The sequence below is a fragment of the Streptopelia decaocto genome (assembly GCF_964273445.1).
Source record: "Streptopelia decaocto genome assembly, chromosome: 23".
NCBI lineage: Eukaryota > Metazoa > Chordata > Aves > Columbiformes > Columbidae > Streptopelia > Streptopelia decaocto.
The window spans coordinates 1,164,381-1,181,523 of record NC_138678.1 but is presented as its reverse complement, the minus strand read 5'-3'; the positions used below and the strand labels follow the sequence as shown (position 1 = coordinate 1,181,523).

The 17,143-nt window shown below is 49.6% G+C and overlaps 1 protein-coding gene across 2 annotated transcripts in view; it reads left to right on the top strand.

Annotated features, from left to right (window-relative positions):
* MAN1C1 (mannosidase alpha class 1C member 1) overlaps window positions 1-17,143 on the top strand; it is a 63,241-nt gene that overhangs the window by 32,633 nt on the left and 13,465 nt on the right. For both annotated transcript variants that reach the window (XM_082071361.1, XM_082071362.1), the window contains 3 exons: window positions 11,216-11,331; window positions 13,369-13,449; window positions 15,360-15,454. In XM_082071361.1, the coding sequence (XP_081927487.1) occupies window positions 11,216-11,331; window positions 13,369-13,449; window positions 15,360-15,454 (292 nt within the window). The remainder of the gene's footprint in view (window positions 1-11,215; window positions 11,332-13,368; window positions 13,450-15,359; window positions 15,455-17,143) is intronic.

The window sequence follows — 17,143 nt, the reverse complement described above, 5'->3', positions numbered from 1 at the left end:
TTGATTGGGGCTCTGGGAAGTTTGGAGTCCAGCGGTGACGGGACAGCGCCTGTTTTTGGAGGATTGCTAATGATGAAAGATGGTTGGAGAAACTGGGGAAAAGAGGATTAAATCAGGGAGCTGCTGCCAAGCCTTAAATACTTTAAGAATCAGTTGGCAATAGGTACTCATCACACGTCTTCTCATCCCTTCCACTGAAGGGAGTAACTGTCTGAAGGGCTATTACTGTGACAAGCGATTCATTGTAATGCTGAACACCTTTTTAATTTATTTATTTTCCCAGTTCGTAATAAGAATATTTCTAACCTGTTCCCACCCGGCTGATCTCCTCCAGACAGTCTGCTTTGCCACATTCCTCAATGAGCACGAGCTCTCTTTTTTCCTCTCTCTCCCCCATCACTTGTTTGGGAAAGAGCTGCCGCTGCTAGTTCAGTTTGAATGATAGACTTAATTCTTCAGGGGAAATTGATATTTGAAAAACATGAGTGGTTTGTAATCCAAGAAAGCTATTTCTCCCCCAGCTGGAACACACTCTGTATTAAATTTGATCATAGCAACCTAAAAGCCAACACTTCATGCCGCCTCTCTGCGCTGCCAGATTTACCTAGAAAAGCTGCGCGGCGCATACGCTGCCACCCCCGGCGTGGTGCAGGTGAGCTGTGATTCACCAGTTCCCCGTGAACTCGGATCATCGCTCCTGTCGACGGCGAGAACCAGACCCAGCTCCCTGGTGAGCCAGATGTTCAGACCATCTCCTTAAAGCTAGTGCTCAAAATTCCGTGTTTTCAGGTGGGTCGGCGTGTTTGGCAGGTGGCTCTTCGAGAGCGGCGTCACCTTTGAGTCTCTTTGCACAATCCGATGCCCACAGGCTCCAAGCCACGTGCTCCAGGATTAGTTGCCTTCCTGTTTCTAAGCATCTTTTCAGGGAACAAGCAGCACTTTGACCTTTCCTTAATTGGGTGAGTGTGACATTATCCACCCTACAGTGTCTAGGTCTAAGTTTTGAGTTGATTATAGAAGCTTACGGAGTGGCAGTAACCTCTGCGTAGTCTTGAGTGATGTCCTGTGTTTATTAAAATACACGGGTTTCTGGTGGATCCACTAAGTATGTCTTCCAGAACTGTAAAAAAATGAGCATGTCTGGGGTTGGGTGATTGATAACGTGTTGCCCCAGGCCCCTCCATCCGTGGCTGAGCTGCCCATGGCCTGGGGCTCAGCAGAGCTCACAGAACCGCAGAATCCCAGAATGTCAGCGGTTGGACAGGACCTGGAAAGCTCATCCAGTGCAATCCCCCCATGGGGCAGGAACACCCAGATGAGGTTACACAGGAAGGTGTCCAGGCGGGTTGGAATGTCTGCACAGAAGGAGACTCCACAACCCCCCTGGGCAGCCTGGGCCAGGCTCTGCCACCCTCACCGGGAAGAAGTTTCTTCTCATCTTTAAGCGGAACCTCCTGTGTTCCAGTTTGCACCCATTGCCCCTTGTCCTGTCACTGGTTGTCACCAGAAGAGCCTGGCTCCATCCTCCTGACACTCCCCCTTTCCATCTTGATCCCCAGGAATGAGTCCCCCCTCAGTGTCCTCTTGTCCAGCTCCAGAGCCCCAGCTCCCTCAGCCTTTCCTCACACGGGAGATGCTCCACTCCCTCCAGCATCTTGGTGGCTGCGCTGGACTCTCTCCAGCAGTTCCCTGTCCTGCTGGAACTGAGGGGCCACAACTGGACACAAGATTCCAGGTGTGGTCTCCCCAGGGCAGAGCAGAGGGGCAGGAGAACCTCTCTGACCTACTGACCACCCCCTTCTAACCCACCCCAGGTACCATTGGCTTCCTGGCCACAAGGGCCCAGTGCTGGCTCATGGTCATCCTGCTGTCCCCAGGACCCCCAGGTCCCTTTCCCCTACGCTGCTCTCTAATAGGTCATTCTCCAACTTAGACTGGAACCTGGGGTTGTTCCTGCCCAGATGCAAGACTCTACACTTGCTGCTGGACATCGAGGGCTCTAAGGTGGGTCCAGCTCCTCCGGGCGCTCAGCCCCTCTCTGTACCTCAGGGGAGCGTATTTGGGGTGTGACCTTTGCACCAGTATCTACAGCAGGGAGTGAGGGAGATTAATAGAAAGAAAATGGGAAAATAACCTTGGAGATGAAGTGTTTTCTGATGAAGTCCCTGAAGTGTAGGTGCAGTGGTTTATTTGGAAAGCAAAGAAAAATGAGGTTGCTCCAAAGCTAATGGACTTTTTTTTTTTTTCCTAGTCTGCAGGAGAATGTGCTGATAAGAGAAGAAATAGATCTTTTCTAATTCTTGCACTACTTTTTTTGTCCCCTTTATCTCTCTCTGCTGCTGCCTTGTTGCTCACATGTAATTTGTTTAGTTTACCTTAAATAAAAGGAATAAAGTTACCGTGTTACAGCTCTCAGGCTCCCAGACAAAAGCCTCAATAAATAAGACCCAGTGCAAGGCTGTAACTCAGAGCTGGTGGTGTTGGCTTTGCAGGTTCCACCTGCAGGAGGCACCTGAGGGATCGGCTTGTAATGAGACAATTAGACTGTAACCTCTCTACTCGGTTCATTTGGATTTTCTGTTTAATTGATGTCGGCTGAACAAATTGTACCAGCCCTGTCCTAGAGATCACTGACAACTCCTTTGATCCGACTCGTAATGGGAGCAGATTGTCTTGCTATTTCTTGAGAAGATCTTCTAGAACTGGATTGTACCTCCCAGCAGTGATTTCTAGTGCAAGGTTTCCATGCTAGAGGACAACTATGAAAGGACAAGTTAAAAAATGAAGTGGTGGGGGTGTTTTTGCGTGGCTGGCGATGCTGTTCCAGAGGGAAGATGAATGACCGTGTGAGGTGCTCAGGAGGAACAGAGACAGAAACGCCAGGTCAGAGGATGGTGGATAAACTAATGTGATGAATGGAGGTGGGAAAATGCCTCCTGCTTTTTGCTGGCAGAACAAACCAAGGCCCAGAGTGGGCAGGAGCTCCAGCCTAAACCCAGATCCCATCTCAGGAGTTCAGGCTCCCAAGCACTTGTTCACTCCGCAGAGGGGACTGGCGAATCTTCACTGCAAAGCAGTGTGCCCAGGTGGCCAAGAAGGCCAATGGTGTCCTGTCCTGTATCCAAACCAGCGTGGTCAGCAGGCCAAGGGCAGTGACCCTTCCCCTGTGCTCTGCATTGGGGAGGCCACACCTGGAGTATTGTGTTCAGTTCTGGGCCCCTCAGCTCAGGAAAGAGATTGAAGTGCTGGAGCGGGTCCAGAGAAGAGCAACAAGACTGGGGAAGGGACTTGAGCACAAGCCCTATGGGGAGAGGCTGAGGGAGCTGGGCTTGTTCAGTCTGGAGAAGAGGAGGCTCAGAGCTGAGCTCAGCACTCTCTAGAACTACCTGAAGGGCAGTTCCAGCCAGGTGGGGATTGGGCTCTTCTCCCAGGCATCAGCAATAGGACAAGGGGCCATGGGCTTCAACTCTGCCAGGGGAAATTGAGGCTGGAGATGAGAAAGCAATTCTGTGCAGAGAGAGTGGTCAGGATTGGAATGGCTGCCCAGGGAGGTGCTGGACTCGCCGGCCCTGGAGGGTTTGAAACTGAGATTGGACATGGCACTTAGTGCCATGATCTAGTAAACGGACTGGAGTTGGACCAAGGGTTGGACTTGGTGATCTCTGAGGTCTTTCCCAATCCAGTAGATTCTGTGATTTTTCACGAAACCGTGCAGTGATTTTTCAGTTTGCTTTGCCAGGATAATCCCGAGCTGTGTAAAGTGTGGATTTTCCCCAGCACCCAGCGCTGTCTGCCGCCGTGGGCTCAGCAGCTCCCAGGCTGCTCACACAGATCTCTGGATCAAAGTTCAGGCTGGTCTCCAAGCACTATTGGTGCGAAAAAGAACCCAAAAGAACAAGAAAAGCAGCGCTCGGAGATGGTTGCTTTTCAAAGGGCCGTTTTAACAAGCCATTCATTTTAATCCAAGCCAGTTCAGTCTTTTGAAGCCTCCAGCCCCAGCATAACCAGGAGAAGGGATCTCAGTGCTTCCGTCCTTGTTTTGGCCTGTGCCGCCTGCACCCCAAGACGTGAAGGTAAATAACCAGTAACAACCAGAGTCTTCTGTGCCTCAACAGTTAACAAGTTCATCATGTTTCACAGAAACCGCATCCTAATTTTTATTCCAAACAAGATTTCAGCACTAATTTTTGTTTTGACAAATATGATTTGACACAAGAACAGTGGGAGTCAAGCCCTTTCATTTTTGATCTAGGTTTACATTGCGCTGCTCTAAATTCCTCCCCCTTTCGCTCTCGCCTTGCAGTTGTAAACTTGGTTATTAAAGTTAGCAAAAAGCGATTTGAAACTCTTTGTTCTGTAGCATTTAAACAGTCCTGCTCTATGCAAGATTAAGTATGATAGCTTCCTAATGACTTGTGCTGTTCATTTTAAGCGTTGGCACGATGCATTACTGTGCGGAGTTTTTAAATGGCTTTGTTGAAAATGAAGGATTCCGTTTCTGTTCACTGAGAAACTTCATACAGGGATGTTTGCCAAGGGGCAGGGCCAGCCCCCCTGGGTCTTGCCTCCGTGACATTAGAGATAATATTCCTTAACCTCTTTGCTTGCTCGAGTGCTTTGGCGCTGCCTGCTGCATTGGTGACAGGAGTTTGGGCTTCCATCCATCTCCGTGACAGCCAATTCATAACGCCAACAGCAGGGCTACGTGGCTCTCCAAACACAGGTGAGGCAACACGAAGAGGAATTTGATTGGAGTTAAACCCTGACATCAGGGAGATGGTGTTGAAAACTGGTGAAGATACTTCTGCCGCTACGTGGGAACCATTGTGCCGTTTCCAGCCTCGCAAAGCAGCGCAGCTCGGCAACATTGAAACCGTCATTATTCCTCGCACCTAGACAGCGAACTGGTGAGAGCTGAGACGACGATTGCCTCGTTGTATGGGATTTAAGTGCTATTTTGGCTTTGCAGCGGGCCGGCCGCCCTTTGGATCGCACACCTGCGAGCCATCGAGCTCGGCGCGGCTGTGGGAGCGGGGCAGAACCGCTGGTAAAAGGCTTTTCTCCTTCCTGAGGAAGAGGGCTATTAAAGACCCCACTCTTAGCTACTCATTTGCTGAAGCATCACTTTTCCAGCTTTTCTAAAGACTCTTAAGGGACAGACTTGCAGCTGGGAGCCCTTCACGCCTCGTATCTGGCCTGTGATACTCCACGTTGGCTATTTTGGGAAGAGGGGAGTGAGGGAAGGCGACTCTGTCCCTCCCATCACAGCTGCTCCATTTTGTCTCGAAAAATCAAATATTTGCTGAGCTGTGGGAGCTGAACACGTCCTGGGATTCGGCCACTTGTGTGGCCTTTGGGAGCAGCAGGTGCAGGTCTGGGTGCTACGGCTGGTAGCAAAAGGACTCGAACAGGTAGATCCCCAGCCGGTAAATACCTTACCCTAAGGAGGTGATAACTGATTTTGATTTTGACAAAGAGGCTCTTTTTAATCCCCAAAAGCATAAGTGGAAAGTGATGTCTGTCAGGTAGGAGAGCTGGTTGGACTTCATAAGAACGGAGCTGGCAAAGCCAGAAGGGAGAGCAAGGACTTGGGTCACCTGCACAAACGTGCAAGAGATTTAACGAGATTCTGGAGCTGAAATGTGAGCGGCTGTCCCAGCTGTCCCTTCCCTTTGGGCCTGTTATTCTGCATCCTGCTGAACAGAAACCCGCTGAGGTAGGGAGGAGGTGAGCGAATCGTGCTTTGTTCCCAGTGAGTCACTCTGCTGCCTGACTATTGTCTGTTCTCTCCTCGGTGAGTCACTGACACCTTATTGCAGCCACTGACAGACCCCGGGCCCGCTCCTGCTGGACGGGGTGACGGGGCTTTGTCTTGAAGGTGGATAAGGTGGCGTGAGGCTCCGCGGCGCAGAGGGCTGACGGATTTCCTCTGTTACGGGCAACACTTGAGCAGTTTGAACTGATAGAGCAGGAACAGAGCAGGGAAAGATAAAGCTTTTCTGAGCGCAGCGAAATCCACAATCTATTTTCCGGTGCCAAGGAAACGCATTGAAAATATCCTGGATGCTCTTGCAAGTGTTCTGCAGTCTCTTTGGTTTTCATTTTTCTTCATGGTCTGGTTCTGTTCCCTTTCCTTTCCTGATTTTGTCCTTCAGTCCCTGCTCACTTCTCAGCCGTGTAGCTGCTGTTAGATCTCCCCAGGCCGGTGCCTTTCGGCTCGCTGTTGTCTGCCCGCGGGGTGCAGAGGGGCTTTCAAGTCAAAGGTTTTGACCTTGGCTGCAAGAAGCCGTGTGAAAACTTGTGGCTTTCTCTGCTGAGACCATCGTCTGTTCTGTGTAGCTCCCACAGAGACTGAATAAGAGCTAAACCCAGGATAATGTCACAGTCTCCCGATAAAAGGCAGTTCTGTGGTTTGAAGGGTGTGGTTTTTGCTCAGCAGATCATCTTAACTTCCTAAAAAAGTGTAATCCTGTCCTCTGGGCCCTTTCTAATGTGAGCGATGCCTGGATCAGTGTGCTAACCTGTGACCATCCCTTGTTGTTCCCCAGCAAACCTGCGTTGTAAACATGAGTTATCAGTATGGAAAGGGGGAGTGTCAGGAGGATGGAGCCAGGCTCTTCTGGGTGACAACCAGTGACAGGACAAGGGGCAATGGGTGCAAACTGGAACACAGGAGGTTCCACTTAAAGATGAGAAGCAACTTGTTGGGGGTGAGGGTGGCAGAGCCTGGCCCAGGCTGCCCAGGGGGGTTGTGGAGTCTCCTTCTGTGCAGACATTCCAACCCGCCTGGACACCTTCCTGTGTAACCTCATCTGGGTGTTCCTGCTCCATGGGGGGATTGCACTGGATGAGCTTTCCAGGGCCCTTCCAGCCCCTGACACTCTGGGGTTCTGTGCACGTGGCTCTATGGAACACCTGAGCTAGCGGCAGCGGGGATGAGTCAGGGATGGGAGAAGCGGATGAGCCCTTCTATTCAGATCATCTACCCCAGGGCAGAACAAGCTGCTGTGGGCTTATCAGTGGTTTTTAGAGATGGCACTGCCATTAATGCCCACGAAGGCCTTTCTGTATCACTTGAATGCTCTTGTTCCTCCAGGCTGGCATTCCAGCACGTTCCGCTGCGGCCGTGGGGCACGGTGTGCGTACAATGCCATCTCTTCTCCACCGAGTGCTCCATTCAGCACCTTTCACAAGCATTATGTTAATTAACGTAACGTTTGTCAGTGATTTCTGTGGCAGTGCTCACAAGGGTGGGTGGGTGGCAGCAGGAACAGAGCAGCCTTGTTGCCTACATGGATGTCTCCATTCTTCTCGTGCACAAAAGAGCAAATCCACTGGGACGGGGTGGCACAGACCCTCCTTCAGCTCAGGAAGAGATGAACCTTTGTGCTGCTACCATGAGCTGCTCTCTTGCAGATGGAACTTCATGCAGAGACCCTGTCACTTGCTGTCACAAGAGCTGTGTGAAGTCCTTCAGTTAGAAACACCCCTGGCCAAGTGTCCCTGTGTTCTGCCTGAGGTCCCAGTTCTTCCCCCTGCTTCCAGTTGGAGGGTTCCTCTTTCCCATTCGGAATGGCCATGGGTGCTCACTGGGCAGCGCAGGAGCTGGTGTGGAGCCCAGAGCTGTGACCAACAGACACACTTTTCCTTTTGGCGCTCAGCAAAGTGACCATCCCTCTCGCGATCACAAAGTGACCGTCCCTCTCCCCATCACAAAGTGACCGTCCCTCTCCGCACGGGTCTGTCTCCCCTCCAGGCCGGTTTGCAGCAGGCTCCAGGGCGGCTTTTCGCAGCAGACAGGGCCTTAGACTTGTGGAGACAGGTGGAAACTTAGACACTGAGTCTTGCTTAAAAGTCATTGTTTCCATTTTTGGGTGTGAGTTTCTTTTGAGGGTTTCTTGGTTTCTACTTTAAACCTCCCTCAGCGAGAGTACAATGAGGCTGAAACCCGTAATTAAGAGAGGGGAGTGTCAGCAAGAGTCACAAGTGACAGGGTAGGTTTTGATTCCCTTTCCTTTTGAAGCTGCTTCCCCTTTGATTAAATCCCTCACATTAGAATGTGTAGATCTGGAAAGGTGATTATTTTTCCACATGTCTCAAAATAAGCAGCATGTCAAGCAGATACCACCACCTTTCTAAATGGGTGCGTATACATTGCAACAAACATTCTAGGATATGTATAGCTCCATCTTTTGACAGCCGAGTACAATCGGAGCCATTGGAGGTTGTGTCAGGAGCTGTGTCGTGGGCTGATGAAGCAGAAGATGCTCCTGGAGCGCAGAGGTAACGTGGCAGCGTGCACAGCGAGGTGAGGGTCCTTCCGATACGTCCCCTCTGTCCTGCCAAGTGACAGATGCACAGCAGTGACGTCCTGACGCCTGGTTTGCTCTGCAGGCTTGTGCAGGGATGGAGGTTCTTTTTCTGTTGTTCCCATGAGACAGCTGGAGCTGACACGGTAGCTCCTGGTGTCACGATGGGCTTTGTTTGCTGCCGGAAAAGTGTCAGCCGCGTGTTTTGCAACCGCTTCAAAGCTGGCGCAGAAGAAAGGCAACATCGGCGAGACCCTTGTACAAAACACACAGCCTGCGGTTCGTCAGATACATAGTGTTTAGGGGAATATTTAAAACAAATGTTTAAAATGACACAAAGACAAAGCAGCGGGGAAGCGAGTTTGCCCTCCACTTCGGCAAACACGGGGCGGGAAGCGAAGCGGCTCCGAGCTGCGCTTCAGCGACGATCCGAGCGTGTTCCTAATCCCCAATGCAATTCATGTATTTAAAGGCCTGACTTGCTAAAAACATCAAAGGCTCTATAAATTCAAGCAGTATTTTTCACTTCAATTAATCATCCCAGAAAATTGTAACTTTATTGTCTCTGTTTAGTATGAGCGAATCCAACTTCTCTCATTGTCTCTCTGCAGATTATGAAGGGCTTTGTGGAATATATCATCAAATTAAATGGAGCCTGTTAGTGTTGCTCTTGGAATATCACAGTAACGGGCTGTGCCTCAGGCAGCCTTGCCCTTCCTCCTCTTTATAAAATGTTTTGCCTGCGTCCGCGTTGTGCTGAGCTGGTGTGTCTCTCCTTGCTAATAGGAAAGTGTATAAAAATCACATAATCATTAATATTGAAGAATCATTAAGGCTGATAAAAGCAGCTCTGACTGCAATGATGTTGTTTTCCATGGTCACTGCTTTTGGAAAACATGCTGTCCAAACATCAGCTCGGTTGTTTTTTAGAAGCCACCAGTTGATCTAGTGGCTGTTTGACTCCATCTATTGCACTCTCGGAGATAACTCCAGTTAGATGAGCATCTCACAAGCCCGCAGGAATAAATGGATTTCTAGAGGTTGTCTCTGCTGCCTTCATCCTTTTTCCACAGCCCCTGTTTCTGATGCAGACAGCATCTGAGAGCCAGCAAGCTGTAGCTGAGCGCTAAAGTCTTGCTTGGGTTTTTATTAAAGCAATGATGTGCTGACTGGCTGAAAAGTGTCAAAACTGCAATCTTGTAACATCAACAAAATAAGGCAGGATGCCTTTCTTACGGGAGAGGAATGCTGAAAGCATCAATGAGCCCTGCGGGAAATCGCTGCATCTGAGCACTTCTCTGAGGAGAAGGTACCGTGTACATCAGACGCAGTCGCGCTTTTTTTCCTTAATAAGAAAAGACCGAAGTCTTAAGGTTCACGACGTGTCTCACCTTTGCCTCCCCCCACCTCTGCAGCAGCTCCTCAACAGTCCATCCAGCTGGGTTTTCCTCTCTTAAGCAGAACTGGAGTTGAAGTAGCACTGGGGGTGTTGCAGAAGTGCCAAACGGATCTGAGCATGCAATGAAAGGGCCGGGGGAATTGGGGGCAGCGTTTAGTCTGTTAGCAAGCAAAAGGAACCAACCTGAGCCAAATAGCAGCGTCTGGGGAAAACCCCTGGGCATGAGCAGCGTGTGTGAGTCTTTGTGGTTACGCTGGAAAGGGAGATAATCGGGACAGAGGTATTACCAGCAGTTTCTCCTGCAGAAACAAAACCTGAACCTCATCCAAGCGTCTTTGGTGCCAGAGTCTGCGAGAGGTTTGACTGTGGGGTGGGACGGTGGAGTTCGGGGGCGCGGAGGCGGCTTCACGGTGCGTCCGCAGAGCCGTGACTGGTGGGGATGCCAGACTGGAACCCTCCACGTGGGGATTTGTGTTTGCAAGTTACCCAGGAAAGTGACGGCCTTGGAATTCAAGCGCAAAGAGCTTTGAGGCACAATGTGTTTCTAACCGTTTGCTTTCCTGTGTTAGGAATGTTCTTAGGGACCCCTGAGAGAAAGAAAACTGAGGTGTTCCAAACCCAGGGTCGTTAACATCTTTAGTTTCATTTAATCTCAACTGCTACAAGATTGTCTGTCTATACACCCTCCGTAGTCTTCTTGGCCATGTCATTTCTCTCACTGGAAGTTCTGCTATAGCCCATTTGTGTAAGACAATGCTTGGGATGCCATTTTTTGACGTGGATGACACGGTTGGTCCAAGCACTTGGTCGGCATTTGCTTCCCCAGCTGGGGAACGGTGATCGCGCTCATGGGGACGGCTCTGCCAGCCAAAGGAAGGGAGGTGTCCCAGAGTCACCCGCTCTGTTCAGGGTTCATCGAGATGAGTTTCTGGTCTCTTTGCTGTCAGACTAAATTGCGTTTTGTGTACGTGCTGGTGGTGGGAAACTCTGGGTCATGGCGTGGTGCAAAAGTACTTCGTGCCCCAGACAGCAAACACAAAACCAGGACAGAACGGTCAAAGTCCTGCCTTGGATGCTCTTGCACAATAAAAATACAATTCTCTTCCCTCACTGAGAAGAGGTTTATGCTTGTAACTGAGTTAGAAAGAGGCTGAATTAGGGTTTACAGCTGAACAAAGGTTGGGGATGGAGTTGCCTAACCACTTTGGCCCAGACAAGAACTGGAACTCAAGGCCAAGACTTGTAGTCATGGTTGATGGCTTAAAGTGTGGACCCTGAGCTGCATCTTGGGGGTGGGTTTTCAGAAGTGTCAGGTGTTTGAAAAATGGGCCTCCCCAGAGCAATCCATGCTGGGTAGCACAGCTCACCGCTCCTGTTAGAGCTCATCTGGATCCTGTCCACACATCCCCAGTGGTGGCACTGGAAGCCGTTTCCTACCCCAGCTCCTGCAGATCCATTTAGAGCTAAATCCTGCGTGATTTCATGGCGCTGTTTGTTTGCAATGCAGGAGGCCTTCGAGGAGCTACAGTGGTGGACGCCTTAGATACTCTTTACATCATGGAACTCGAGGAGGAATTCCAAGAAGCAAAGAAGTGGGTGGAGAAGAGCTTTGACTTGAATGTGGTGAGTCAGTTACTGGGAATGTCTGTCTGTGTCACAGAAACACTGCGTGTTTGGCCAGTTCTCCTCACAATCCTCTCTAAGAATCATTTTGGGAGGGGAACTATGAAGTTTGAGGGGGAAGAAACCACTCAGCTCAGTGGTTTTCTTTTTTAAGGCCAAACTAGTGTGCTGATTTACCCCAAATTCAGTCTGTCCGCGGCCCAGCGTTCCAGCCAGGCTGGAAATGAGATTCAGTGCTTAATGTTTGTTGCGTTTCGGTCTGGGTTATGAAAACATCCATAATTATTAGATACTCCAAGGAAGTTCTGTTCATCAAAGAACAAGTTCTGTTTCACCAGTTAAATGCCTGCGATGAGACGAGTTTTCTTTCTCCATGCTGTAGATTCAGACTGAAAACACTGATCTTTTTGTTGGTTTCTCGCTGCTGGGACTTGCGCAGCGGCAGCACGTTGAGCCTGGCTTTGTAAGGACGGGCCTTACATCTAAAAATGGCCAGAGGCGCTCGCTCTCCGCAGCCCTTGGAGCTTTCCAGGCCACCTTTTAGTGCTGCTCTCAGCCTTGCGGGGGCTCTGGGCCCACAGGCCCGGCGGTGCTGGCAGATGAAGGATTCAGTCCCTTATCTCACTTTGTGGCCGGGGCCTCTTGCCACAGCTCTGACTATCGATCTCCAAGCCAGCTCTTGTGTTTCTCATGGGAGAGCTGATGGGATCACACCAGTGACACACAGAGAATGTCAAAACCACAGTGCAGGGCAAACTTTTCTATTTTTTTAATGCCAGCCTAGTTGTCTGTTGTGAAAAATGGTTCTCCCCGTGGGAACAATGCGTGCAGCTGCCTTTCTAGAAAAGCATCATTTGGGAGGGCACGACTGGCATTCATATATTCATGAAAGGAAGTCCACATCTGATAAATTTGGTGAGTGCTCTCAGTACGTTACTGAATCGATAAACAAGGGACAAAATCAACTGGGAGATAATTTATCTGGATTTCATAAAAGCTTTTAATCTTGGCCTGCAGAATAGATTGATCTGCAAAGACAAGAATGAATGGTATGGATTGATCGGGGGAGTCAGAAAGCACAGCAGAGGGCGAGGAGGAGGGAAATTAATTAGACATTGGCTCTGTACAAGGAACTCTGATGGTCCAGAAAAGCGAGGCGGCGACTCCAGGGCCCACCAGCTCTGTTTGGAACGGGTGTCACACAATTTCAGTCCTTGTCGCTCCGCTTTGTAACCCGCAGGTATTTGGAAAGGTGCAGAGGGTCAGGTGCCCCTTTGCTTTGCCCTCCTCACTGCAGACGCTGCGTTGGAGGACGATCTTGCTGGTTTTTGGCTTCATGCATTTGCGTGAACTGTTTATCACGCAGATTCAATGGCCAAGCAGAGTGTATTTTTTAAAGGCGCGTTTTGAACGCAATCGTTTTGACATTTGCTGATCGTCAGCTGAGCAGGTAGAGCCAAACTCCTTCCAGATGAGTGGGCTGTGGAGCGGTTCGGTGACCCGTGTCCGTCTGTGTCGTCTCACTGTTTGTCTTTCCATAAACCTGCCATTGACATCACCCCACAGACAGGTCCCCTCTGAGCCTGCAGACCGGGGTGAGTCCTCCAGTGACAGAAAATACCTACTAAATGCAATAAGTGCCCTCTTCACAATAGAAAATTGGGAAAGTCATTTTCCATGTGGTTGTACAGTTGCCTCTTTAAGTAAAACATTTCAAGGGGCAAGTTTTCCCCTAAACTAACTCAGAGTTTTGCAGGGCATAACTCAAGGCAGGGTTGGATGGATGGACAATACATCTGCCCTGACTGATTTCCATATTGTCAGCTGGTGATAAATGGGCAGTTTGGTGTTTTTCTTGCCTTCAGGCTCCACCTGTCACTGTAGAGCAAATAAAGCGCTGTGAGATCTTTGCCGAAAAGCCGCGTTGCGCTGTGGGTGAGGACGGGGAGGCTCAAGGATCTGCCTGCAGTCTGTTCCCCGTAGCTGCCGTTTGTGTGTCTAGACTTTGCAATCAAGTGTATCCTTATGTATTTTCAGAACGGAGAAGCATCCTTGTTTGAGGTGAACATCCGCTATATTGGAGGACTGTTGGCCGCCTACTACTTAACCGGAGAAGAGGTTTGTTTCAGCAGCTCCGCATGTCTCACAGTCACCGATAATGAACTGAAAGGGTTCTCCAGCAGCTTTTCTCTGAGCATCAGATAATCCCTCCATAACAACAGGCTAAGCCTATCGTTTTTATGAATATCGAAATGCCACTAATGTTCTTTTAATTAAGCCTCGCATAATTACCTTGCACATACCGAGCACGGCTCATTTGCAAAGATCTTTTCTCCTGTGGGAAATTCTAGCAAGACGTGTTTTCGGTCGGACACATTGCTCCCCGGTGAAATGCCATTTGCAGTGATCTTTGTCTTTGTACTCGTTCCTGTGTACTCTAAACATGAGCAGTATTTCATCCAACATCATTCCAGACCCCGTCTCGGACTAAGAAGGGCACCTGGTTAGTGGAAAGTGCTTAAAACTCGACCTGGTAGTTCTGTCCTGGTTGAAGCAGGAGGCTCTCGCTTCCACTTTTCTTCTTTCTCTCCAGCCCAGCACAGCCCAGGCCTTAATGCCATAATCTGTTTGATAATGTGACTGGACTGGAATTTTACAGCTGGCTGTAGAGATGAAGAGATTATTCCTCTGCCCTGGGAGTCTTAGGCGAGCAGAAAGTCTGATTTAAGGGGGAGTTTTGTGAGCGGAGGACCTGGCAGCCTGGCTCTGGAGTGGAATGGGACGGGCTGGCTCAGCGTAGCGACACCGTTAATCGTGGAGTCACAGGAGCAGCTCTGTCACTTCAGTTGCATTTTAAATGAGTTCCAGGAATGACTTCTCTCTGTGATTTCCCTTCAGGGAAAACTCTCAAAGACTCAGTACCCCGACTCAGGGCCTGGCTCAGTCGCAACTTCAACGCGCTTCAGATCGACAGAGCAAAAAGAAGCCACGTTAAACCATAAACCTCCAGCAGTGACCTCTTGAAGTGCAGTCAGCAGCGATGCTCAGCAGCCAGGGCAGTGCCTGTCACATACCCAGTCAGTGTCACCAGCCTGAAAGGCAAAAATCAAGTCCCTGTCTCTTGCTTTCCCTTCTGAACCAAACCCCTGGCTCCTTGTGAGTGGATCAAAGGTCTGCAAAGCCCACAGGAGAGCTCAGATTTCCTCTGTGCTGTATTTTTAGAGCAATAAATTCCTGCTTTCTGAGAACTACTGTGAGAGCTTGGGCTGGTATAGAGAGGCTAGAGGTAAAAGGCTTGCACTTTATCTCCTAAGTCACTTACAAGCTTCCCTTGATCAGGACTAATCTCTGGAGCAAAGATTAGTGTTTGTATCAGTTTGTCCCAAAATAATTGTGTATGGTGGCTTTGTGCCGCGAGCCACCGCAAGCTATGGTTTGATTTGAAAGCCCAAAACTCAGGCTTTACAGATGGAAAAGGAGCAGCTTAGCCATGAAACACGAACCCTTCCTGGAAAAGAGCTGCAAGTAAAAGACTGTTGGAAATCATGTTTTTTTTTGCAACGGATGACACAAACTAGGCAGACCCATGTTGTATATCTAGCAATGCTTCATCCTAGAAAGATTTCTTTTGGTTTTAATGCAGTCATTTCACCTCCCTGTATCCTCTGCCACCATGGGAAAAGGGAAGGATTTGTCCCCAAAGAGTGACCTGTGGATCAATTCAGACGACAGAAATGGGGTGTGCTCAGCTCTGGCTGCTCTCCCCCAGACAGAGGGTTTTGCAGGGGACTGGGGCTGGTTTGATACATTCAGATAGATCCCAAAGTTGAGCGTGACTTTTGGTTCGGATCTGCCGTGCAGTGGAACGAGTGCAGCAGCTCACCCGAAATGGCAGATTCTTACAGCGCAGCGCTTTTCGTTTTCTCTAACGGTGTGTTGGATTCGAAAAGCGGATCTGAAAGAATCCACTGTGACTAGTATTCACAAGCAGTCCATTAAATATTTATCCTCTCTTCTTCTTTTAACAGGTGTTCAAGAGTAAAGCTCTGGAACTTGGAGAGAAACTTTTGCCAGCTTTCAACACCCCCACTGGCATCCCACGTGGCGTCATAAATCTGGGCAGGCAAGACACCCGTCCTTACAAACATGTCATTCTATTACTGTTTGTAAAAGACCAGGACTCAAGCAGGAACAGCAGCAGTTCCTCAGAGGTGCCCCCTCTAGTGCAGATTCTTCGAGGTCATTTATTTTGCCAACTCAAAACCCAAGAGGTGCCTTGGCAGAGATCGCAGGTGACTCAAGTTAAACCCAGCTGTGTTTTATTAATTTCTGGCCTAGCCGCAGTTTCTTCCTCTACCTTTTGGCAGGGCTCCCTGCTGCAATACTCTCATTTTCTTTGAAAGGTTATTTGTAGTCTGCACGTAGCGTGCGGCGCTCTCTGTATTTTTGCAGCGCGCCCAACTAGATGTATGTGAATTTATCCAGGTTCCACGTTTGGAAAAAATGAGAAATGGAACCGGATGGGACTGGCTGATGGTTTTGCTGCTAGAAAGGGGGAATATACAGATCCTCTAGTTTTCTCGCTGCAGGCAGCGCTCGGGCACGAGTGTATCCTTCAGATAGAGCCATGACATTTCGGGTCAGGTAGGTGCTGTTCGCAGGTTGGAGGGGAGCTGTGAGGCAGCCGGGTTAAATAACTGGCTGCAGGTCTCTCAGCGAACAGAGGCAGAGCTGGAGGCTCCCACTCTGTGATTCTCACTACTAGACCGTGTTCCCTGCCAATAATGGCTCCCTGGCTCATTTTAATGCCTACAAACAAATCCCCCGGGGTGAAAGCTGCGTGGCGGCTGAAACAGAGATAGCAGGAAATGTGGGTTAACAAAAGCCTTTCATCCTCACCTCTTGCAAAACTCAGAGCAGCAGCCGTGAAAATCATTATTCATCTCTCAGCCCAAACCTCCCGTTTGGCTCGCGTCTCTGCGAAGTGCAAGACTCGCGAACGTTTGGCTCACGCGGATCCGTTGCTCAGATATCACTGTCACCCTTCAGTTGTCTCACCTGCGCATGATCCCGGTGAAGATTTGAGCCACCACCACGACTTTAATTGTCTCTTTTTGCAGAAGAGACGTTCTGTTTCCTCGGCGGCTGAGGAAGACTCGGCACAGACTAACCTTTCACAGAAATGCCAACCCCTCCCCTGCCCTTTGTGAGACAATTGAAACAGACTGTGTCTGCCCAGACATTCCCAAAATGTCTTGCCGATGACCTTGACTAAGAGCAAAGAAAATCAAAATAACGCCGAGCCCACAATTCAGAACCTGTATTACTGGCTTGAGCTCTGGCTTTGGGGCCGTGAAGCTGCTGTGAGGGCTCGGAATATCAATTGATTTAGGAGCACGGATGAAGTGAGCTGAACCTGAAGTCTGACTACCGCAGGAACATGATGAACGGCCAAAGGCTGTAAAGCCAAAGGGGAAGGGAGTTATTCAGTGTGGAAGTGGAGGCAGAGTGAGGCGGCGCTGTGAGAGCACGCTGACCCAAATGTCGGGGCCAAAGCAAAGCCCAGAAGAGTTTTGCAAGAAGGAATTCTCTCTCCGATTCTACTTTTGCAAGGGTGTGCTAATTCCAGAGAGACCGCGTGTCTCAAAAGGAGAGTCTTGCAGCGTGTGTAGGCTTTGGCTGGTGGAAGCTTGGGAGAGTGGGTTAAGAATGCCATTCAGATATTTGAAACAAACGCTGGCTTTGAGTCAGTTCTGTGTATCCATTTTTGAGGCCACCGATACAAACGCACCCACCCTCCAGCTCTTCCCAC